At 44.7% G+C, this 24,457-nt stretch overlaps 1 protein-coding gene across 9 annotated transcripts in view; it reads left to right on the top strand.

Moving 5' to 3' along the window:
• The window catches only part of LOC102149368 (cilia- and flagella-associated protein 221), a 117,917-nt gene that overhangs the window by 30,896 nt on the left and 62,564 nt on the right, over positions 1 to 24,457 (top strand). For all 9 annotated transcript variants that reach the window (XR_011428159.1, XR_002801489.2, XR_002801490.2 and 6 more), the window contains 7 exons: positions 11,318 to 11,477; positions 15,519 to 15,639; positions 15,722 to 15,833; positions 16,028 to 16,136; positions 18,714 to 18,801; positions 22,856 to 22,945; positions 24,288 to 24,386. Coding sequence is in view for 4 of the 9 variants with exons in the window: in XM_023622759.2 (XP_023478527.2) it covers positions 11,318 to 11,477; positions 15,519 to 15,639; positions 15,722 to 15,833; positions 16,028 to 16,136; positions 18,714 to 18,801; positions 22,856 to 22,945; positions 24,288 to 24,386 (779 nt within the window). In the remaining 5 variants the exon portion in view is untranslated. The remainder of the gene's footprint in view (positions 1 to 11,317; positions 11,478 to 15,518; positions 15,640 to 15,721; positions 15,834 to 16,027; positions 16,137 to 18,713; positions 18,802 to 22,855; positions 22,946 to 24,287; positions 24,387 to 24,457) is intronic.

Here is a 24,457-nt window from a genome sequence, read left to right as displayed (position 1 = left end):
AGCTGAGAGGTGGCGATTCCCTCCCTATTGTGTAGCGCCTGCTGGAGGCGGGGTTTATGAGGAGTGTGTCTCAGCCTTTCCTACCCATGTTGATGTGGGTGTTTTCTCCTTCAACAATGTGCAGCAGTCATTCGGCCAGTTTCTGGATCTCTTTTAGAGGGAATTACTCTGTGTGTAGCTTTGCATTCAGTGTGTTCACGGTGGGAAGACGGTCAGAAGCCTCCTAGGTCACCATCTGGGTTGCCTCCCTGTTTTTGTATTTAAACGTCTGGGTAGTTACCCATTTGTTTACACATCTTTCATCATCGCAAATGCATATTTTGTCCAACCAATGAGTGTTCAAAGTAGAAACTTTGAATTATTTATAAATTATGAAATGTGTTTAGATTATTTTCTAGAGAACCAGAAGCCATTCTGAGATTTTAAAATATAAGGTAGCTACTATTTATATTGCAAAAAAACGACTTGAGGAGAGGTTTATTGTTTTCAAATGTTTGGGCTTTAAAAAGAAGGGAAAATATAATAAACAAGATAATATTTCTGAGTTTCAGTACAATTGATGTTCTTACAATAGACCTTTTGGTAGAATAATAATAGTAATACTCAGTGACTCTGTGTCAGGCACTACTCTAATGCTAGATATAGATACATGTATGCATTATATATATGTGTATGTGTGTGTGTCTATATTTATATATGTATGTATACACACATATACATTTAATCTGCACCACAACCATATAAGGTAGGCACAATTATTATTTCTATTTTGTAGGAAGAGAAATAAGGCACAGAGAGGTTAAATAACTCATCCAAGGACACTTAGTAGTAAAAGGCAGAGGTGAGATTTGAACCCATTCAGTCCAAAGTCTACACACTGCCTTATAAGGTACAAATTGAATTTTCACCTTAACTCAGGGAGGTTGTAAAAATGTGACCTATAAGCTGGGTCAGTAGAGTGAGCTAGCTCCCGTGATCTTCGCTAGACTCTGCTTGGAGAAGTAGAGATCGTAGCAAGAAAGAGGAGGTAATTGTGCCCCCCCTGGACGATCAGACCACCCTGGACCTCGGGGATTGTCCCTGAGAGCCACACTCTAAGACAGATCCAAATAAATCCTGGTGAAAGGATGTCGGGGCCAGTGAGGGAGTGGGGATGGAGGGCCTCAAAGAGAACAAGGCATTGGAGGCAGGCTAGCTGTGTGGATAATGGGAACCTCTGTGGTGTGGGAAGGAATAGGCTTGTGCCGTGTGGCCCATAGGGTAGACCTAGAGCCAGGGCATCGTCAGACACGCCCAAAGGTGGATTCACGGCTCGTCAAGTAGCTGGTCCACCATCACCAAAGACTAGTGGGAATGTGCAAAGGGGAGTCAGACATTGGGTGGAGGCTTAAAGGAGGTCAATGCCCCCACATTTTAAACACTTGTGAAATGACAATGCCCAGGGACCCATCCCTGATGACTGGGGTTTAGTAGCTCAGCGAAGGGCCTGGTTGTCTGTACTTGTGACAAGCACCAGGTGATTCTGAGACGGACATTCCTCAGAGTGGAGTTTGGGAGTCACTGGACGAGTCTCACTCGTTACGTCCTGCCCCCTGATGGTCTGTAGTCTGTTCAGTCCCCAGAGAGAAGGGAGCCACGAAGAATTCAGAGCCATTGGATTGGAGCTGATTTCAGGAAGGTCAGTGCAGCTGCTGTGTGCAGCTGGGACTGAGGGGGTACAGGCGGGAGCCCAGGCAGTCGCTGTGCTGGGAGTGAAGTACTGTAGGCCTTGAAGCCTGAACTAAGCTGGTGTCGACGGCAAGGAAACGGAAAGGGGAATTTGGGAGACAGTTAGAGATTCTTAGACGAAGCCATACTTCTCTGAAAAACTGCATCCCAAGACACAGAATATTAATTTACCAGAAGGGTTTTGAAACACAACCTGTCCAAAACATGGGGACTGTGCACATGAGCAAATACAGATTGAGCGTAGATGAGTAACAACTTTTCGTGAAGCACTTAAAAAAAACTATGCAGGACGTTTCCCCAGTGCACAGATTATAAATCACACAGCCACATAATTCGCGAGCTGCTTTGTCCGATCCATCTGATAGGCTTTTCTGGTTGTTCTGGTGCTTTGTTTGTGGCGTGTCTTTTAAAGTCCTCCTTTAACTGAAATTAAATCAAATATACCAGTTTGGAGTCAAAGAGAGAGAGGTGAGAGCTAGGGACGTGAATTTAGGCATCGCCCGGGTATTGATGGAACGCACAGCCGTGGGACTGAGAATGAGTCACCCAGGGAGTGAGTGTAGCTGGAGAAGAGAAGCGGCTGAGGGCCAGGCCCTGAGCACACAGCACTCAGAGGACAGAGAGGGGAAGTGGGCCAGGACGGAGACCAAGGAGGAGAATCAGGGGAGTGTGGCGCAAGAGGAGACACGAGAGCGTGAGTGAATGGATGAAGACTCGAGGGCAAGCCGGGGCGCTTGGACTTTGGGGATCCTGCCTTTGTGATTTTAAATGGCCTGCATTATGTAGATGGTGTTGCTGATGTGGCTTTATGAACTGGCCTCCCAGGCCGGACCCTTCAGACTCCGCAGTAGCTATTTTATGAGGCGAGTGCATCCCTTGGTCTCTCAGGCATTTCCTTCCTTTGGTTTCCGGTTTTGTTGAGGTATCAATGCATCTTTTCCATTTTGTTGATGTGTCAGTGCATCTGTCCTACTTTTGAGGCTATAGAATTCAGTGGTGACTTTTCGTCACCTGCAGTAAAAAGCCTTGGCCGCGTAGACAGTGGATGCTGTGGTTCAGGTGTGTGGAGCCCCGGCAGCTCTGGGCTTTCCTGACGTGCCAGGCATCTAGCTGGACTCATAGGCCTTATGGTTGGACAGTCATGGATCACTTTTTGGCGAGGAAGTCATTATTGCCTCCATTTTACAAACTGGGCCCAAATAGGCTGAGAACCACGGTCTGAGCTTACACATCAGCACGTATATCTGTAGACACTGTTTCGGGCACATCTTTGGTAACTGACTGTCTAAAGGCTGTGGAGACACCCATAGTCTGTGAGGTCGTAAAGCAGCATCTTCTCTAGGAACCAGAAGCATTGTCCGTCCAGGCCTGCCAGGCATTTTGTGCTCCGGCTTGCCAAATGAAGAAATTTGAGTAAAGCTAATTCCATTTACAAGATATGAATCTGACATAGTGCCCTCAACTTTAACTCAACTGGCTATTTGCGCACTGGGCATCCCTAAGATGCATGTGTGCACTATAGCTGTCAGAAGCCGGATCTGCTGATGGTGCCAAGATGGTCCTGAGACTGGGGAAAAGGAGTGAAGGGTTTTGAGAGCTTCCTTATACTGCTGACAAGAAATCACGTCCAACTAAAACATCCAGAACACTCTGTTGATCATTTTGAAAGAGCCAGCCATACATCACTTTGGCCAAGATCTTATTAGCATTGGAGACCAGCCAAATGCCACAAAAAAATTGTTGAACTTGTTTAATTTTGACCATTTTGAGATCCTGGACATTTGGTTGGTGTCGCATATGCTCAGGAAGAATGCATGCAATTCATATAAATGGTAAATGGTAGCGTAAAGTGGATAGTTAAGCAAGAGTTCCTGGGGCCTATTGCTCAGTTCCTATATAAAGTTTCAATCCTTTCATTCTCTTTTTTTTTCTATTATGAAGGATATATCAGCCATTTGCAAATAATTTTATATTTTGCATTTTCTTCTGAGATGCAAGTTTCTTACAACTTTATATTGATTTGGGAGTAATCCCAGCCCCTTGCTTTGGCCTCAGACCACTGTTTGGTTGTAGAGGTCATCCATTGGCCCAGGGCCACCAACCCAGAAGGCAGCGTATCCCAGCAAAGAGCAAATTCTCCTTCCCCAGAGTGAGCACTAGGACGCCGTGAACACGGCACCCTGTCTGTCAAAGTCCGAGGCGCCTCTGTGCACCGCCCACTCTGGGTGACCCGACTGGACTCGACCCCTAGTCCCATCACGTCATCTCCTTTGGACTCAGTCATCCTCCTGCGAAAGCTGCCACGGTGCTGCTCACACCCCAGCATTTTCCTACTTAGGTTTCAGAACGAAGAGAGTGTTAACCCCTTTTTGCCTCTTTCTCCTCCAAAGGCCCCTTGACCCCTGGCTGAGGTATTTTAGCATGTAACCTTTGGGGTCCATGGGCAAAGCCATTCCTTCCAGGCAGAAGTACGCCCTGCTTCCCCTCCCCGTGTCACTGTCCACCTGTGGACACTGAGAGAAAAGACCCCAAACCCCAGCACAAACTGTGCAGGGGACAGGTCAGGATCATCAAGGGGATGGCCAGACCTTTGGACCTCAGCACATGAAGCAGGCCCCCATGAGACGTTTCTTACTGGTGCTTAGGACCATCATGAATAGCTCAGTGCAGAAAATACATGCTGAGTCTATGGTTCATAGAGAAGTGGAAACATGCAGAGACACCGCTGCTGAGTGATAGCAATGAGGGAGATACACCAGCAAAGTGCCTCTGCTAACCTCCCAGTTCAGCAAATGGGAAAGTAGCAGGGGCCACACGTGGGGGTGGGAAAGAATGCTCAGAAGAAGCAAAATCAGGAGATCAAACATTTTTATGACTTTCTAAAGCACCAAACCTAATGGCGAGGAAGTGAGAACAATTAGGGACCGTTAATATACCAAACGCAGATGGGTTCCCTATGTCCCTGATTTACGGACGTAGGTAATTAATTTATAGTGGCCTACTGAAGTGAGCAGGAGAGCTAGACAGGCAGGTGTGATTCTTTACGCACAGTGTCACATTGGCGGCAATGCCGCATTTTACTCGGCACTCCGTATATCCTTGATGGGGGCAGTTGTCGTACATAGTGTGGCTGGCGTAGTGTTAATAATCGCTCCCACCTGCTAATTGTTAAACACATGCTGGGCGCTGCACCAAGCACATTGCATGCACTGCCTCGTCACATCCTATAACTCTATGAGGAGGGAGCTATTATCATTGTCACCTTTTACAGCTGAGGGCTGTGGGGCTCAGAGAGGCCAGATGACTTGCCTGAGGCAACAGGGTCTGTCTGACTTCAGACTCAAGCTCTCAGCCACTGTCCTAACCTGGAAGAGTAGCGATCCCAGGATGCCTTGAAATAAGAGGGGGGGACAGAAATGTGTCACAGACTAAGAGTAAGGAAAATTCTATTTTTGAGTGAAAAGTTAGAGAAACTAATAATAGCTCTCAACCAGGTCATGAAGATTCTTTTTGTCCTCAGGGGTCCTGGTATCTCCTGTTAAGATGACCATCTGGTGGCGTGTCAGTCTGGGCTTCCTGAGCTCAGCTGACCACGGCAGTGTCCAGTGAACTTCACTCAGCACACAGTGTCTGTACTCTGACCAAACTCTGTACCTCTACTGCCCATCCGGAAGCGCCGGTCCCAGTGAGGCACAGAGAGAGGCCAGGATGGCTTGGCCCAGCCCTTTATCCCACGGGGAAAGCCTGTCTTCCTGCAGACTGGGAGAGAACGCCAGCTCTGATCACAGGAGAGCAGCCCCGGCTGTGGGTCCCACAGGGCTGGTCTGGGAAAGGTGCTATGCCACCAAACAGGCAACAGCAACAACGGAGGGCAAAAAGAATAGCTCTCCGTGTAAATAAGTGTGGGAGATATTGGGTTAAATGAACATAGATATGTTTCTTTAAGAAGTGGCTTTATAAAAATGAAATTTATTTGTCATGAAAAACTCAAGCACTGCAAAAAAGTACAAAATCTAAGTTGAAAAGTATTTCCCAGAATCTCACCAGCCCTGAAATAACCATCATTAACATTTGTTGAACTCCGTTGCAGACACTGCTCTGTGCTTATGTACAAAGAGAAGAAGGGAAGGGACGCGAGATGCATACAATGCTACAGAGACAGACAAAAATATTAGAAAAATGGGGCTGTATTCTATGTAAAAGTACTGGGTTTGTTACTTGATATTGATTGAAGAAAAGCTGACTGAAGGTGAAGCTGAAGGAATTGACGGCCTTCCTTGATATTAATATTCATTTCTAAAATTTACTACTAAAATTAAGAAAAGAGATTCTGAAAACATTTAAGAGGTCAGAGCCCCTGCCTTCTTCAACTATGTGCTTCCACTTCAGCTGGAACGTTGGCTGTGGAAGAAAGAAGGAGCAGCCACGTGTGCACTTTCTCTCCTTACAACTCCCAGTTGCATTATAGTATCTTATCTGGATCTATAGCGTTGACGTTCTGTTTCGTGGCTGTAAATGCCGCAGTTACTTAGTTTCTGTTTAAGTGGAACCAAGTGGAAGTGGAAGGTCTTCCACTTCATTCTTGGTTTCATGTTTTCTCCATGCCCAGGCTCTTTATCTCAGCTCTTTTTCTGGTCGTCTGGATTTTGTCATCTGGTGGCTTGTTAACCACAGGTTCCCAGGGGCTGCACACCTAGAGTGTGTTTGAGATCATCTCTCTGCTGCCTGTGATCGTCAAGGACAACTTGACTGGATATAAAAGTCTTGCTTTGCAACTTTGTTCACCTCAGGACTTTGTAGACATTGCTTGCTTCCCCTCTGCTTTGAATTTGCTAGGAATCCAGAGGCTGGTCTGAATCTTTCCCCATCCTAGTAAATTCTGCATGCCCTTAGAATTCTTTTTTTCCCCCCAGTCTTGAGGTTAAGTAATTTACCAGGATATATATTGGTGTTGCTCTGTGCTGTTTTTTTTCCCCGGAACATGCCATGTCCTTTCAATCTGGAGAAAAATGATGTTCATTAGTTTAGGAAATCTTTCAACTTTTAAAACTTTGAATATTTTAATCTTCTGTTTGCTCTTTTCTCTTCCTCAGGAATATCTGTTATGTGTGTATGTTGGTTATCCTTTGCCCTCAGTATCTATTATCTTCTTTAAAATAATTTCATGTTGTCTGGATTCCTCATTCTTACCTGCCACGTCTCTGTGTTCAGCACCTGTGTGTGTGCATGTGCGTGTTTGTGTGTGTGTGCCTTCCGATGCAGTTTCTACCTCACTGACAGTTCCTTTGCTTTTTTTCACTTGTTTCCTGAGCTCCACCGACGTTCTTTTCATCTCCTTCTAGTGTGTTCTAATAGTGCTTCCTTGAATTCTGGTGACTCCTCTTGTGACAAATCATGCTGTCTGTAATCTCTTTAGGACTCTGGTGACCACCTGCATTCTGAGGTCATCCTCTTGTGATGTGTGTTCTTCATTTGATTTGTCTTATGTTCCTTTCCTCTTTCAAAATGTATTAATTTTTTTTTTTTTTGAGGAACATTAGCCCTGAGCTAACATCTGCCGCCAATCCTCCTCTTTTTGCTGAGGAAGACTGGCCCTGAGCTAACATCCGTGCCCATCTTCCTCTACTTTATATGTGGGATGCCTGCCACAGCATGGCTTGACAAGAGGTGTGTGGGTCCGCAACCAGGATCTGAACCAGTGAACTCCAGGCCGCCGAAGCAGAACGTGCAAACTTAACAACTGGGCAGTGGGGCTGGCCCCGGAAATGTATTAAGAACTCAAATGTCTCAAGTATAAAGTTTTTCCAACAAGTATTTCCTTTTCTTGACGTGTGTGTGTGTGTGTGTGTGTGTGCACGTGTGTGAGGAAGATTGGCCCTGAGCTATATCTGTTGCCAATCTTCCTCCTTTTGCTTACTTGAGGAAGATTGTCACTGAGCTAACATCTGTGCTAATCTTCCTCTATTCTATGTGGGATGCCGCCATAGCACGGTTTGTCAGGCGGTGCTAGGTCCACACCCAGGACCAGAACCTGGGACCCTTGAGCCACTGAAGCTGAGCGCAGGGACTTAACCACTACACCACTGGCCAAGCCTCCTCTTCCTGACATTTCTAATGATAGCTTAGTACACAATAACTTATTACTTGTTTTATTTGGCAGAATCGTTGGGAAGGACACATTTATAGGACACATACTGTGTGCCAAGAATTATCCCAGACCCTGTACATTTTCTCCTTTAAGCCTTGTCCCATCTTACAGATGAGAAAACTGAGCCTCAGGTAAGGTGACCAAACGAAGTCACCAAGCTCATGCGAGGACAAACAAGTGTGTGAGGCAGGGTCTGTGTGGTCTTTGAGGCCTTTCCTTGCCCACAGACCCTGGGCAGCAGCGGTGGCCTGCGATTGTCCTGGTGGGTGACATGTGACTCTCGGTAGTGAGTCAGAATGGAAAGCCCTGAAGCCCTCCCTTCTGTCATCCAGTGAATCAAAAACACTGTTAGTTTGTCAACAGCTTGTTCGTGGACAATTTTTAAACCATGTAGCTATCAAATTCCCAACTGAGGCTTAGAGCGATTAAGAAGTTTACCCCAATTCACCCAGCTGGTGCAACCCTACATCTTGGGAGATGAAGACCCATCCTTACTAACACTTCAAGCACGTAGGTTAAATGGCTCTGTGACAATTTAGGGAGAATGATCTGTGCTTTCTGAGATTTCTGAAGAAAACATTATTTAAAAATTATGTCAATATTGTAATAACAATGTAGGGGCATGTAAGAAAGAAGAATTTTTTTTTTTTTGAGGAAGATTAGCCCTGTGCTAACTACTGCCAATCCTCCTCTTTTTGCTGAGGAAGACTGGCCCTAAGGTAACATCCATGCCCATCTTCCTCTACTTTATATATGGGACGCCTACCACAGCATGGCTTTTGCCAAGAGGTGCCATGTCCATACCCGGGATCGGAACTGGTGAACCCCGGTCTGCCATGAAGCAGAACGTGTGAACTTAACCGCTGCGCCACCAGGCCAGCCCCGAAAGAAGAAAGTTTTAAAAATTATCCCCATCCTGGGCTTTACTGCTCTAACAAATAACGCACTTTTATTTTTCCTTCTCCTCTTAGTAACTGCCCATATTTATGCACGGTTTACATAACTGTGATAAGGCAAAGATACAGTGGTATTTTCTGGTGACTTCATTTATCATTATAGCATTTTTGTGTTGTCACATTTTCTTCATAATACTCATTTTATGGATAAACCAGGGTTTTCTTAGCTTCCAGTTTATTTCTAAGTTTTGTTCTCCCCTCTCTCTGCCTCACCACCCGCCCTGCCCTGTGATTTCACATTATCCCTGGTGTGTTAAGGGTAGTGATCCGAAATTGATCCCAGGCGAAATTGCACTGAAGCCATAAAATCGTGGTTTGAGTTTTTTAAAATAAAGTGGTCATTCTGGGGGTGCCCTTCTCGCTCTTGAGACATGAAACGTATTCTCCTTCCTCCCACCATCAGTGTTTGCCGGGCAGTAAGCGGTGACTGCTTGGCACAGCTTTTATAGCTGTTAACATTGGACAATCAGCTGCGACCATGTTCGTTAGCAGAGTCGTGTTAACCTGATCTCTGTTAATGGAAAAAGCAGCGTGCTCCGGTTGCCTGGGGTGCACTCCAGTGCGCTTTATGTATTAGGTCTGGGCTGGGAGCACTTAAAATAAATCAACCAGGTCAAGGCAAACATTAATCTCTGCTCCGGAGTTTGTTCTTATTTTTTTTAAGTTAACGAGCTGGAGCAGAAACAATAGAATGTTCTCAGCCTAAAGCCCCCAGTGAATTGCCGGTCAGAGGGGTGAATTTTCTGACCAGGTGGGTGTTCAAGGTATTGAACTCAGTGCATCCTGGAGTTCCACGCGGCTGAGGGTGGGTTGACAGATGGAATGAGCTCTTCTGCGCATGCGCTCTCTCTGCAGCGGGCTCTCAGGTCGCTCCTGAGTGTCCTCTAAAGATTTTGACATCTGCGCTCAGATATGGACAAATACCTGTTTCTGAGCCTCTGTGCTAGGGATCCGGGCAGATGAAAGAGTTTTGGGGCCTGGCCTGTCTGCTCTGTCTGCCTTAGGGGCTTGTAATCCGTTTGGGAGACTCGGAAACTTTGAGAGGCAGCGATTCGGGTAGCACAGGGTACTGTGGGGCTGCCAGGAGTTTAGGGAGGACGGGCTTCTGTGAATGAGAGTCAGGAGGAGTTCCTGCAACGCGCAGGTGACGTAGGCTTTGACGTTTGGGTTCATTCACTATTCAACAAGTGTCTCTTGAGCTGGGAACATAGTAATGAGCAGGCACCTACTTTTGTAAAACTCACATTCGAATCCAGGGGAAGGCAGACGGTAAAGAGGTAACTTCAGAGAGCAGGATGAAAAAACGAAAAGATCTGGAGAAAGGGCTCTGTAGGCTGAACAGCAAGTGCCCTGAGGCAGCAGGAGCCCAAAGTCTGAGGATTTGCACAAAGGCCCCTCTCCTTCTTCAGGTCCCTTCGTCCTGTCTTAATTAGCGCTTACCACTGTGCTCATCTCCCCCCACCTGCTTTATTTTTCTTGTTGGTATTCATGACACATGACACATGTATTCAAAACACATTTATGTTTTATATTCTGTGTTTGGTTGTTTTTCTTTGCTGTCCTCAACTAGAATGTAAACGCCATGAGACTTTGTTTTGTTTCTTGCTGTATCTTGAGTGCCTGGAACAGTGCCTGGCACCCCGTAAGTGCTCAGTGAATATTGGATGGCAGAATGGAGGGTCCGTGTGGCTGAGCACAGAGAGCCAGGGAGAGAGCAGTACAAAATTCAGAGGAGGGTGTAGATGGGAGGAAGTGGACGCTGGGCATTTATGAGGGAATGAGCAAGGTCTCTGCAGGGACAGTGGAAAGACCAGATGCACGGGGGCAGAAGGAACCATCTAGAAGGCAAACCAAAGAGCCTTCGGTGGAGGTCAGAGAGAACGTCAGTCCTTCTTGCGTCTCCTACATTGAGCCTCCCTTTCTCTCTTCCTCTCTTTGCTGTTCCTTTCCACATTTTCGAGTGCTAACTGTGTTCCAAGCTCCGTTGGCACCAGAGATTCGAAGGAAGGACACGGCGCAGTAGGATATGTGACTGGAGAGAACAGTAGTCCATCCTGAAGATTTGAAAGGAGAGAATCAAATTACAGAAAAATATAGGAAACTCGATTATTTGCACAGAAACTTTTATGTGTGCTCCTAGGTTTTCCTTGCTGCTTACAGCATGAACATTGACATCCGGCAATTAGCTTAAAGATTGTGGTTCTGGGAAGTCGTTGCTGACTCATTAATGCTGATTGATATGTGTATTTGTGTAACTGACACAATCAGATGATTGTTGTAAAGCACTAATGGAGTAACTGGTAAATGAGATCAGTGTAAACATGCAGAAGTTGATTCATGTGTATTTAATGAAAAGACTATACAAAGATAATAGAAATGCTTGTGCTTGTCATGGGGAGAATGTGTTTGTGTGTGTGTGTCAGCCTCTTTGACCAGACTTCGCAAGGAGAGAAAGTATCATGTTTTCTCATTTCTTTCCTTCCAGGAATAATTCCAGCTAATGGGAGGATGAACGTGACTGTGAAGTTTACACCCTTTCAGTATGGCACTGCACAAATGAAAATGCACTTATGGATTTCACAGTTCAACTCTCAACCCTACGAATGTGTCTTCACGGGGACATGCTGTCCCAACATGGCTCTGAAGTATGGCTGCTCTGGGATGTTTGGTTTATTCTTAAAACGTTTTTAAAAATCCAAGTCTTCCTTTCTTCTATTCTGTCTTTCTTCCTTGTAACAGAGTGCCATCAGCAACTTACTTAAGATGATGAACTTTTATAAAATACACCTTAAAATATAATAGTGATGTGGAATACTACTCAGCCGTAAAAAAGAACAAAATCATCCCATTTGCAACAACATGGATGGACCTTGAGGGAATTATGTTAAGTGAAATAAGCCAGATAGAGAAGGACAATCTCTGTATGACTCCACTCATATGAGGAATTTAAACATGTGGACAAAGAGAACAGATTAGTGGCTACCAGGGGAAAGGGGGGATGGGGGGTGGGCACAAAGGGTGAAGGGGTGCACCTACAACACGAATGACAGACTATAATGTACAACTGAAATTTCACAATATTGTAACCTATCATTAACTCAATAAAAAATTTTTAAAAAATATATAATGGTGATGCATAGACTCTCTCTATGCTTGTAGCAGTAGTTGCTTCTGCCGAGAGGGGAGGAGATGACAGAGAAAAAGGGGTTTTGAGGGCTACTTTCTTTCTCTGATTACTCTCAGTGTGCTGTTGGAATGTTTGACCATATGTATGCATTACCGTTGGTTCAAAAATTTAAATCATGAGGCCAGAACAACATAACTGTTTTCAAAGTTCCAATAGAACATTATAATTGAGTGCCTGCTGTTTGCAGTGACCATTGCAAAGCCCCATGGGAAATGGTCCACACCTTGAAGATACTCACAACAGAGGGGCCAAATGAAGTCATGTGTAACAAGTGACCTGGACATAAGGTGAAAATGGAAATGTGCCCCATGGGAGTGTTTTTTAAAGCATCGTTAGCTTTCAAGTCAGAGTAAAGATGTGAAATGGGACTAAGTTTTACTTTGTAATAAATTTTTTCTGAACTTCTATTTCCATTTGAATGTGAGCTTGTATTTTTATATACTAATGGATCAAGTTAATGTTTGTTTAATATACATTATTTTTATAAAAATTAAAAGGAGAATTTATCACTGTATAAATACTAATCTTGGAAAACCCTCACAAACATTTTGAAAATGATAAAGAAATATTTTGATTTTCCTCCTCTTCCCTTCATACACACATACAAATCACATATCAGCATCATTAGGCATATTAAAAGTGAAGTAACAACCTTAAATATGAACTAACTCTATGAGTTATTATACGTTTGTATCATTATTTTCTTCCTCAAAATTCACAGCAGCCTAAGTCAACTATAGGATATTAGCATGGCCCGGTGAACCCACATCCTGCAAGTAACCGTAGTAGAAATAAAGTCACTCAGGCAGTAAACAGGGAGCATTGGATATAAATACAAAACAGCTCTAATTTTTCTGGTGTCAGATAACTGGCTGAGCGAAATGCTGTTTGCCATCTCATGTCATGGGCTGCAATACGCAAATGGCTTTCTTAGAGACATCTCTCGAGTGGGGTTATTGCTTATATGTCCTTGCATCGACGTGTTCTCAAATACAGAAGAGCTTTGTGTGGCAGGAGCACCACGCAAACACAGGCGTATGCTATTTCTAAGCTATTGTATTTTGGTTTTCCAGCTAGAGTTTGGCATCTTATTTAGTGCCCTCTTGTCATTTGCAAGGGCTATGTCTCAAGGGCGTGTCTCCCCAGACTGCAGATAGTACTAGAACATATAAATTCCACCAGAAGGACAAAATTACCCTGGCCGCAGTGTTCTCTGAAAGTTTCCTAGGTTGCTTCCTCATTTCAGAAGAGCGTGTGTGCTGGACTTTCTCACGTCCTAAATTCGGCACCGCCAAATTCCACCTGTGACTCTTTAGTTTATCACTGTTCAGACCCCTTCATTTCCATCGTCAGCACTAGCAGTTAGATTTCTTAAGGAAGCTGGTTTTTAACACCCTCAGAAACTTTTTCTTTTCCTACTATTTACAGCAGAGGGGATGTGGGAACTCTGCTGAGATGCGGATGCTGAGCCGCAGCTCACTCCCCAACCAAGCGCCTCCTCCCTGCTCAGCACAGCCTGTCAGTCAGTGTGTGTCTCCCCAAAGGCCGTGGGCCTCTCAGGACGCTCTTACACGGGCCATGTTAAATGTGGGATTGCTGGCACAGCGCCCACCTCGGGCAGTGGGGCCTGTTCAGTAGGTGCTCAGCAAACGCATATTGACCATATTGATGCCGTCAGAACGAATGCATGGAAGTATGTCCTTCTCTTATTTCTGTAACGTCCTGGACTTGTGTAATCCTATAACACAAGTCTTCACATATTCCTGCTTAAAGAAATGCTTCGTGGGTAACGCTAAGGAACATAACTTGGTTCTACTGCATCTCATGATAAGCAACTCCAGCAGCTTCTATAGGGATGTCAGCAGCACTGTCTGTACCTACATTTGTCCAAAGGCAGTTTTCAGTTACAGAAAAAGTCTCAAACATTAGTCTGAATCACTCTTGCAAGATCTTGCTACAAACAGTGGGCATAATCATTCTTTTACTAGGAAGATAAATCAATGTAAGATTTTTTCAGTTATTTTATTGAAGTCATGTCAGCTTATAACACTGTAATTTCAGGTGTCCATTATTACATTTCAGTTTCTGTGTAGACTGCATTGTGTTCACCACCAATAGTCGAGTTTTCATCCTTCACCACACGTATGTGCCCTTTTACCCCTTTCGCCCACCCTCCCATCCCCTTCCCCTCTGGTAACCACTAATCTGTTCCCCTTGTCCTTGTGTTTGTTTATCTTCCACATATGAGTGAAATCATTCAGTGTTTGTCTTACTCTGTGCGGTTTATTTCACTTAACATAATACCCTCAAGGTCCATCCTTATTGTTGCAAATGGCACGATTTTGACTTTTTTATGGCTGAGTAGTATTCCATTGTATATACATACCACATTTTCTTTATCCATTCATCAGTTGATGGGCACTTGGGGTGCTTGCATGTCTTGGCTGTTGTGAATAGTGCTACAATGAATGTAGGGGTGCATATAGCTTTTTGAATTATTGATTTCATGTTCTTTGGATAAATACTCAGTGGTACAATAGCTGGATCATATGGTAGTTGTATTTTTAACTTTTTGAAAAATCTCTGTACTGTTTTCCATAATGGCTGCACCAGTTTGCATTCCCACCAGCAGTGTATGAGGGTTCCCTTTTCTCCATATTCTCTACAACACCTATTACTTCTCATCTTGATAATTATAGCCATTCTGACAGGTGTGACATAATATCTCACTGTAGTTTTGATTTACATTTCCCTAATAATTAGTGATGTTGAACATCGTTTCTTGTGCCTGTTGGCCATCTGTATATCTTCTTTGGAAAAATGTCTGTTCGTTTCCTCTGCCATTTTTTGATTGGGTTGTTCTTTTTTGTTGTTGTTGAGTTGTATGAATTCTTTATATGTTTTGGAAATTAACCCCTCATCAGATATATGATTTGCAAATGTTTTCTCCCAGGTGGTGGGTTGTTGTTTCGTTTTGTTGATGGTTTCCTTTGCTAAAATGCAGAAGCGCTTTAGTCTGATGTAGTCCCATTTGTTTATTTTTTCTTTTGTTCCTGTTGCCTGAGTAAACATGGTATGCAAAAAGATGCTGCTAAGACCGATGTCAAAGAGCTTATTGCCAATGTTTTCCTCTAAAAGTTTTATGGTTTCAGGTCTTACATTCAAGATTTTCTTAAATTTAGCTATTGAAAACCGACAGCCTAGAAGTAAATTATGCTAGCCCATGAGAGCATTTTTCAGCCTGTCATGTTTTCCACTTGTTCTTTGAGAATCTAAGGAAAAGGAGCCGCTGGTGGGCTATTTTGATGTACGTGATTACACTCTGGTGGACTGAGATTGCGTTTCTTTTAATTGACCCGGTTTTAGCACACAGCTTGATTCTCAGCTTAGCTGTAGTAATTAATGGACTGTAAGTCATGGCATTATCAGACGGAACACAAAAATAGGAGCCTTGAGTAGTTGGATTCTATACTAATTGAATATCTGTCTCAAACTATAGATTAGAAGAATTCAAAAGGCTGAATGCTCTTTCTAAGAAAGTAGACATCCCTCCAGAAAAGGCAATGACACGTATAAACTTTCACCGACGGCCAGCCCGGACGAAGCCTCCAAAGCATAAGGTGAGGTGGGCTCCGTGCTGAGCAGGATGGAGGGAGGGACGGAGAGGCAGAATAACGAGTTTCCCTCCTGATTTGCTCCCAGGAAATTGAATATCAGAACTTGAGATTTCCAGTAGACTTATCAAATCCATTTGCTGTGGCAACCGTTTTAAACCAAGAACCAGGAAAATTGAAGATTAAAGAATTGAGAGAAGGTACCCAGCTGGCCCACTGTCAGTCAGCCCCTGGGCAGAATAGGAGAGGATTACTGCTCGTCACGTGTGCTGTTTATGGGCGAGACACAACCTTGTCAGGGCGCTCTGAGGTTTTGCTGTTAGAAATTGTTTTTCTCTCGGCCAACGATTGTGTTTTGGTTACTGGTATAATCATTGTTTGCTCCTTCCCTCAGTTTTGGACCAAGGCAATGAGATTTCAAGGGCAAGACAGATGAAGGAAGCACTCTTTGAACAGAAAGTCAGACGGGACACTTATGAAGAGATCAAAAATCACCTTAAGTGGTAAGTGTTGAGCAATGATTTGTATCAAGTGACAGTGCAATGTTTTTAGTAATGGCGTTTTATACCTAAGGCACAATGAAATGTAATGAGTTTTAATGCCCTTCGAAAATTTGACTATTCTCTCCCCTCCGCGCGGCCTTGTGTTTCAGAATGAAGTTTCTGTTAGGAATAAATCAATGTGACCAACCATGCTCTTTCCTCAGTGTGACCAGACAGTGGCAGAATCAGAGTGAACTGTGGGAGGAGCTGGGACACTGCTCCTTGCTGGCCACTGCTGCCAGTACCCCTCTTGCTCCAGGACAGAGCTGGGTGACGCAGGCGCCCCAAATCTCGCCCCACCGTGAGCCCCCTGTGCCCTGTGCTGTGTGCCCCAAGGGCCTTATGGGGAGCCTGGCTCCTGCAGTCAAAGTGGAGCCCTTTTCACAGTTTTTTACCAGATCATACCAGGCGTATCCGTGTGTACAGTTTCAGCGAAAGTAAACTTGAAACACTCTTGAATTGAGCTAAAAAAGAGACTCCTGGGAAAGGCCTTTGAGAGGCTGCCTCATCCATGCCCCTGCCTCCATGCTTCCCAGACAACAGAACTTGCCCTGAGCTCAGGGCCTTCCCAGGTGTCCCCCACCCTGTCACCCTGCTGGCACGAGGGCGTGCCCTTTATTTCCCTCTGCGACAGTGTGGGTCTCTACTCAGGGTCTGGCCTCAAGTATGCCAAGTAACTCAAGGTCATTTAAAAAATACTCTTTCCCTGTTATAAAAAATGGACACATTGTCATTGTAGAAAACCTGAAAAATATTTTTTTATTTTTTAAATAAGTATTTTAATTATTTAAATATTGTAATTTTTTTTTGAAGTATAGAGAGGGGAAAAAAACCACTATAGTGCAATGATCACTGTCAACACTGGTATATTTCCTTCCTTCTATGCTTTTTTGTAACATACTTGAAATCACATCCTAAATTCAATTTCGAATGCTGGATTGTTCACTTAGTATTTTCTCCCTTTCTGTTGAAAGATTTTAAATCTGCAAGTAACACCTATATACGCTTGACGTAGTTTCCTCAGTTATTAACCTTGTGCCACATACACTTCCCCTCTCTCTCTACGTGTACACACATATGTGCACGCGTGCATAGATGCACACACATCTTTTATTTTCCTGAACCTTTTGAAGTAAGTTGACGATACCTTGAAGCCTAAAGACTGTCGCATGTAGCCTAAGAACAGCACGTGCTCCAGCGTTACCGTAACTACTTCTAAGAAATTTAACATTGATACAATATGAAATAATCAGCCACGTTCAAATTTACCCAGGTGTCCCAATACTGCTCTTTTTACCTGGGCTTTTTGTCTTTGGAGAGGAGGGATCCAGGGTCCAATCAAGGATTATACAATTTGTGTTTGGTTTTCATGTGTCTTTAGTCTCCTTTAATCTGAACCAGCTCTCCAGACACCCCCTCCCCTTTTTAAATCCTAGCTACCTATTTATTTTGAACAGACACCAGGCTCCATGATAGACACATTAAGTACCAGAGTTTTTAAAACTGTGACAAAATTCACATAACATAAAATTCATCATTTTAACCATTTTAAAGTGTACAATGCAGAGGTTTTAGTATTTTCACAATGTTGTGTAACCATCATCACTACTTAGTTCTAGAACATTTGCATGACTCCAAAAAGAAACCCCATGCCCATTAAGCAGTCACTCCTCGGTCCCCTTTCCCCCCAGCCTCTGGCAACCGCTGATCTACTGTCTATCTCTATAGATTTGCCTACTATACACATTTCATATAAATGGAATTGCAGAATATAGGGCCTTTTGTAACTGACTTCTTTCATTTAACAGGCTTTTAAGTTTGTTCCACATCGTAGCATCTGTCAGTACTTCATTCCTTTTTACGGCGGAATAACATTCCATTGGGTGGACATAGTACGTTTTGTTTATTCATTCATCAGTTGACAGACATTTGGGTGGTTTCCACCTTTTGGCTATTATAACTAATTCTGCTATGAACATTTAATTACAAGTTTTTGTGTGATCATATCTTTTCGGTTCTTTTGGCTGTATACCCAGGAGTGGAATTGCCGGGTCACGTGGTAACTCCATGTTTGACTTTTTGAGGAGCAGCCAAACTGTTTTCCATGGTGGCTGCACCATTTTACACTCCCATCATCAGTGTGCAAGGGTTCCAATTTCTCTACATCCTTGGCAATACCTGTTACTTTCCTTTGTTATTAGTATCATCCTCCTCCTCATCGTAGCCATCTTAGTAGGCGTGAAGTGGTGCATCACCGTGGTTTTGATATGCATTTCCCAATGTCTGATGATGTTGAGCATCAAGATTTTCTGTTCACAAATATTTTAGCGCATGTCACTAGAAGATAAGCTTCCTTTTGCAGAGCACTTTGTTCATCTTGGTTATATTGTTGAAGTGTCTACGACGTCTCTCCCCCGTGGTGTCTTCTCTGATATCTCAGCCTCCCTTTTCAGTGGTGGAGTATCGCTAAGACACTCCATCCTAAAGTTGACGATGGTATTCTGATGGGTTCTGAAAGTTGGGTTTTTTTCTCCCTAGGCAAGTGAACCTTGGTAAAGATCAAATGTCTTTTAAATTTAAAACAGACCTTACTGAAGAGCGGCAAAGAGTAAACACCAAATATAAGGTCAGAATTACTGCTAATTTGATAATCATTTATTTCACTGAATATTTTGAATTCCTGTTACGTGCAAGATGCCATGTCAAGAGGAAGAAAACTTCTAGTTTAGTTGGGGGGGAGAAGGCTGATGACAAGTTAGTTGTTAACATAAATCAAGGCTGCTGTAAGTGTCACGAGAGCCCTCTACTAAGCATTGTGGGGATTCAGATCCAAAGAGGAGAGAGAGGTCATCTAATTGGAAAGCTTCCTGGAGGACATGGTATAATTTTGAAAAGTAGTAAAGAGGACAGAGAGGAATTCAGTTCAGAGGGAGGGAAAGGCTCAAATTCGGGCTGGAATTCTGAGCACGAGGTGCACCCGTCCCATGATCTGCAAAGCGTGAAGGTCAGAGAGACCCACAGACAGTGACCAGGAGCCACCCCAGCACCAGATACACACACAAGTTCCAAGTCAGAGACGCTCAAAGGGGCTGAGCAGAAAGGGGAACACTGAGGGAGGGGCCGTACCTGGGTCGCCAAGGCAGCACCTGTAAGTTCAGGGAGAGGGAGGGTGGACGCGGGAACTGGGGGACTGGGTGAAACCCCTGGGCGCACCGTGGCGTGAGAGACATTGTTACACGCAGGACGGGTGCAGAGAACACTGGGGACAGGTCCATAAGGACTGAAGCACACGACACACATGGGGCAGAGGAGAGAGGATCCAGCTTGGGCTTCGTGTCACAGGGGCTTGGAGTTAATTGGTAGGATTTGTGGAACCATCACATATTTCTTAGTTTGCAGGGGCTGCAGTAACAAAGCACCACAGACTGGGTTCCATAGGCAACACAGATTTATTTCCTTACAGTTCTGGAGGCCGGAAGTCCAAGATGGAGGTGTTGGCACAGTGGCTTCCTTCTGAGGGACGTGAGGGAAGGATCCGTTCTCTTCTTAGCTTGTAGATGACTGAGTGCCTCCACATTGTCTCCTTTCTCTTCTTGTAGGACACTAGTCACATCAGATTAGGGCCCACCCTAATGACCTCATTTTAACTCATTTACCTTTTTAAAGACGGTATCTCCAAATACAGTCACCTCCTGAGGTACCAGGGTTAGGATTTCAACATATGGAGCTTGGAGGGACACAATTCAGCCATAACACGTAGATTTAAGCTGGGGGTGTGAGCTTCCCACACTCGGCGCTGCACACGCGGGCAGGGGTAGGAGGGGCTGGGGAACAACACTCTGTTGTCAGATATGAATGCATTTCTCATATGGAATACATTTTTCTTCCTATTTGGAGTCCAAATAAGATATTTGAATAAATCTGTCTTATTTTCTTTAGTTTTCATAAGACAAGCAAAAGAATATACAATCATTACATTGGTAAATCGTAGCATTCAGGAAAAGCACATATTAGATTGGCATTTAAATGTAGTGTGATGTGTTGTTCAGATTCTTTGCATGGGATTTTAAAAACAAAATATCAAGTATTTTCCTCAGCCCCACGAGGGAATGATTTTTTCTGTTTTCAAGATGAAGGTGATACAGACGTGGCAGAGCAGGTCAGTGTGTGAGTTAAGGCTGTAACTGCCAGCGTTTGGTTGACAGGCAGACCCAGCCGTTGATTCGTTTAGTGAACGCCCGTTGTATGGAAGATTCTGTGCTAGTGAATAAGCCACGGTCTCTGCCCTCGAGAAGGTCACAGTCCAGAAGGGGCTGCAACATTAAGAGAGGATTTAAAGTGCTAAGGGCACGGATAGAGTTGAACTTGTAGATAAATGGGAGGTGAGGGGTAAGGAGAGCGAGAAGGTAGAGTGATGCCCAGGTTTGCAGCTTGGGTGCGTGGTGGTGGTTTTACGTGAAATCTCAGAGACAGAAGAAAAGCTGGCTTAAGGGGAAGATGAAAAGTTTAATTTGGGACATGTTACATCTGGGGTGACTGGGGACATCCAGGTGGCGGCTGAAGGAACAGAGCTGGAGACAGAGACTTGGGAGTGCGCAGCATCGAGGTAGAGATTGAGAGCACGGAACAAGCGTGGTGACCTGGGGAACATGAATAGTGTGGGAAAGGCAGCAGCTCACGGCAGGAAATCTGCAGAACTTCTTACTTAAGGGGAGGGCAGCAGGACCACTAAGGAGACAGGAGAGGAATGGTCAGGGAGGTCAGAGGTCAGAGGTCCAGAGAACACAGAGGAAGCAGCCGGGGAGGGATCAGTCAAGTGCAAGGGCTCCAGGACAATAAGGCCTGAAAAGTACACCTTGGATTGGGTGGTTTGGAGGTCCTTGTGTGCCTCAGGGATAGCGATTCCAGTAGATTCGTGGAGGTAAAATGCCAAATTGTAATGGCTTGAGGAACGTGTAGATGTGAGTCGATAGTTGAGAAGTTGAGATGAATAATGACATGGACCATTGCGGGGTGAGGGGTCAAGGCAGGGGTTTTTAAGCTGCATGAACTTGAGCACATTATAGGCTGAGAGCAAAGAGCAATCACGGAGGAAAAGGTTGAAGAAGCTTGGGAAGAGGCCATGGTCAGAGGAAAGATGGTGTCTGAACAGGAGGAAGGACTGGAGAAACCGAGGAAGGACGAACTCGGGGTACAGTCAGGTTTGCATGCAGAGAGGGGCCTGCAGAAGGCTGTGCATGGCCTTGTCTTCTGGCTGATCCAGGAAGCAAGGCCAGCTGCAGAGACTGTGCTGAACGGGGACTGGAGAGGGGCTGGGGGTAGTGGTGAGCATTTGCACAGGTGAGTGAGGGGAGCTGGAAACGAGCCATCACATCCTTAGCGTCACTCACCAGGACCCCGAGGCCCCAGCGTAGTAGGAGAGCAAGTGTTGCAGGGACCTGACTGTGTGTCCGGGAGATTTTACTGGCTGCTGAATCCCGGCAGGTGGCCCAGTGGCAAGAAAAACCTGGAGGCCCAAGGCATATGGTAGAAAGCCAGAAAAAGAGAGCTGGATGGAGGATGTGGGGGAGTCAGCGTTGTAGCTGGACAGCACAAACCCTCGAGGATAATGAGCTTTTACTCAGAGGAGACGGTCAATAATCCTAAATTCTGAGATGTTCGTTATAAATGAGTAGAGTCTTGATAAAGATATCAGAAATCTCCCTCCTCTTTCTTCTACCTAACAACCTCTTTGCCAATCCCTCTTTAAATTGCCTGTTTTATTTTGCTTTTAGTGGGGAGCTGTGGGGTGTGGTCTGAGTGTCTCCCCATGAAATCTGTATTTGAACCTGAGGTCCACGGTCTCAAACTCAACTTCCTGATATGTGCAAATCAGAGCTAGACAGCTCCCCACCTCGGCGACAACAATAGAACTCTCTTACTTCTGAATAGGGTGTTAATGTGGTGATCAGAATAGATGTCTTCCAGTAAAGTCTCTAAAAATGATTGTGAACAATGTACCTAAGAGCCAAGCTAGTTTTAGAAGTCACCTAACAAACAAATATGAAAAACCGCAGGTAGACAAAAGCTAACAAATTTTTGCAGTGTGCACGGCCCCCTTTTCCATGGAGGCATGAGGGTGTCGCCACTGACCCAGGCCCAGCCTACCTTCCTGCGACTGACCCGTGACCCCTGGGGAAGAGGAAAGAGCTCAGGGGCCATCGGGGAAGGGAGTAGCCTGGGGGACGCTTACTCCAGGGAAGAGACAGACCCCATCCACCACCGGGAAAGGGGAGGAACCACGTGCCTTTGTTACAATCTGGATAATCAGCTCAGAGGGGCTTAAAACTTCACTGGGACATTAAGTTTCTTTTAAATGAAAGCTCTATACTCCCATGGTTACATGGTTTCCTGAAATCCTTTCTGTGAGTTTTAAATGCCTCAGAAATCATTTCCAGAGACATTGTCCTCTAATTACAAAAAGAAGGTATTGGGTTTGTGCCTCTATAGAAAGTCCCTATGTTTAAACAGTAAGTGTGATCATAACGATCATTATAACCTACTTCCGTCACCGCCACTCCCAACGGGAACTCCATGGGTGGGTTTGTCCAATTGCTTAATTGGTTTCTGCCAGTTTTAAAGAGAAATAAAGTTGGTACACTTGTATTCAATTTTAATGTTTTTGATGATTAAAAACCCAGCTGGATAGAGGAGATCCTGTTTTGGATGAGGAATTTCAGCGACTCAAGACAGAAGTTAACCACACACGCGTTGTTCGCAATCTGGAAGAAGTGGGTAACTTTCCTTTCCTTGAAATCTAATTATTGGCAGCTCTTTATATGCTTATTTTTAAAATGCTAAACAGTTTTATAGAAATCCTTGTACCAAGAAACATTTAATAATTTTTAATATGCTTACACTTGCAGAGTGTTTTTTCTTACGTATTGCGAGTAAAGCATCAAAATTCGTAATTAATGCTTCCCTTGAAATGAACGGCATTATATACTTTGGCTCCTCCTTTCCACCCCTCTACTTTCTCCTTCTGGATCTCTTTTTTTGTTTCCCTTTGCTCTGCAAGCCCATCTGCGGGTGCTCCTGGTGGGTCCCTGGGCCTCTGTTCCTTGCCTGGTCCCCTTGTGGGAAGGATACGAGACAGGAGGTCAGAAGCCAGAGTTCTGGTCCCAGCTCTACCACCGATTTGGGACCTAGGAGAAGCCCTCTTAGCCTTGAAGCCTCAGTGTCCTCAAACCTAGAATGGGGACAGTAGCCCCTCCATCTGAGCATCTCTGTCATATGATAGTTTCTGGTTAAAACCCCAATTTTTAATTTCAACAATGAAGCAATCCTTCCTAATCTCCCCCACCTCCATCATTCCCGCTGTTCTTTTCTGGGTTTGCCACATCTGAATTATTTCCACCTCTTTTCTTCTCCCGCATTTAGTCTGGCCACGGAGTCTGGCCGTAGCTCCTCCACAAGGCCACACCCAAGCCCGGCCTTCGTGGCTCACGCTCAGCTAATCCAACAGCTTGTTTGTTCCTGTATCCGCCCCTCCTCCCTCTCCTCTCCAGCCCGCTGCGTGGGCCAGCGTGAGATGAGTTCCCTTCTGATGCCTTTTCCTTCATATCGTTTCCCTGTTCGAGAAGCTCCAGTGCCTGAGGCTGTGGCAGGCGTCCTTTCCTCTGCGTTCATTTACTGACCTATGCACACTGCACTCCCTACGCAGGCCTGTGCTGGTGCTCGGTGCAGGGCTGAGCAAAACAGTCCTCGTTCTCCGCGAGGATCCCACAGCCCGCTGCTCTCAATTCTGGATGCCGTGCCAGCACCCCCAGCGTGGCATTGGTTTCTGTGTGTCTTTATTCTTCTTCCTCAGGGTCACATGTGTTTCCTTGAGCTTCCCTAACCAGACTGTAAATCTCTTAAAACCCAAATCTTGTCTTCCACTTTTGACCCCCAACCCAAGAAGCATTCCCTATAATGCTATGTACACTAAACGTGCTTAATAAATGCTCATTAAATGGCAGGACAAATAAATAATAACTTGATTTGGGATCAAACTCTAAAACATTTTTATTAAATGTTTATGCCAGGAGTTAAAATTTAAATCGAAGATGTGTCTATATTTTGTGTTCACAGAAAATCGAGGAATTTCATCCCAGTTTTGATCCACTCACGAATAATACTTGGGTCAACAGGTTCAGGGCGCAAAGACGGTTTCAACAAGCAGCCCGCAAGGTAAGTCTCAGGACCAGACTGAAACCGCAATGTGTTTAGTCATCAGCACAAGGAAATTGAACGGTGAGGTT

Source organism: Equus caballus, chromosome 18 (genome assembly GCF_041296265.1).
Source record: "Equus caballus isolate H_3958 breed thoroughbred chromosome 18, TB-T2T, whole genome shotgun sequence".
In the NCBI taxonomy this organism is placed as follows: domain Eukaryota; kingdom Metazoa; phylum Chordata; class Mammalia; order Perissodactyla; family Equidae; genus Equus; species Equus caballus.
Note: the sequence above shows the minus strand (reverse complement) of the source record. Positions and strands in the feature narration are given on the sequence as shown.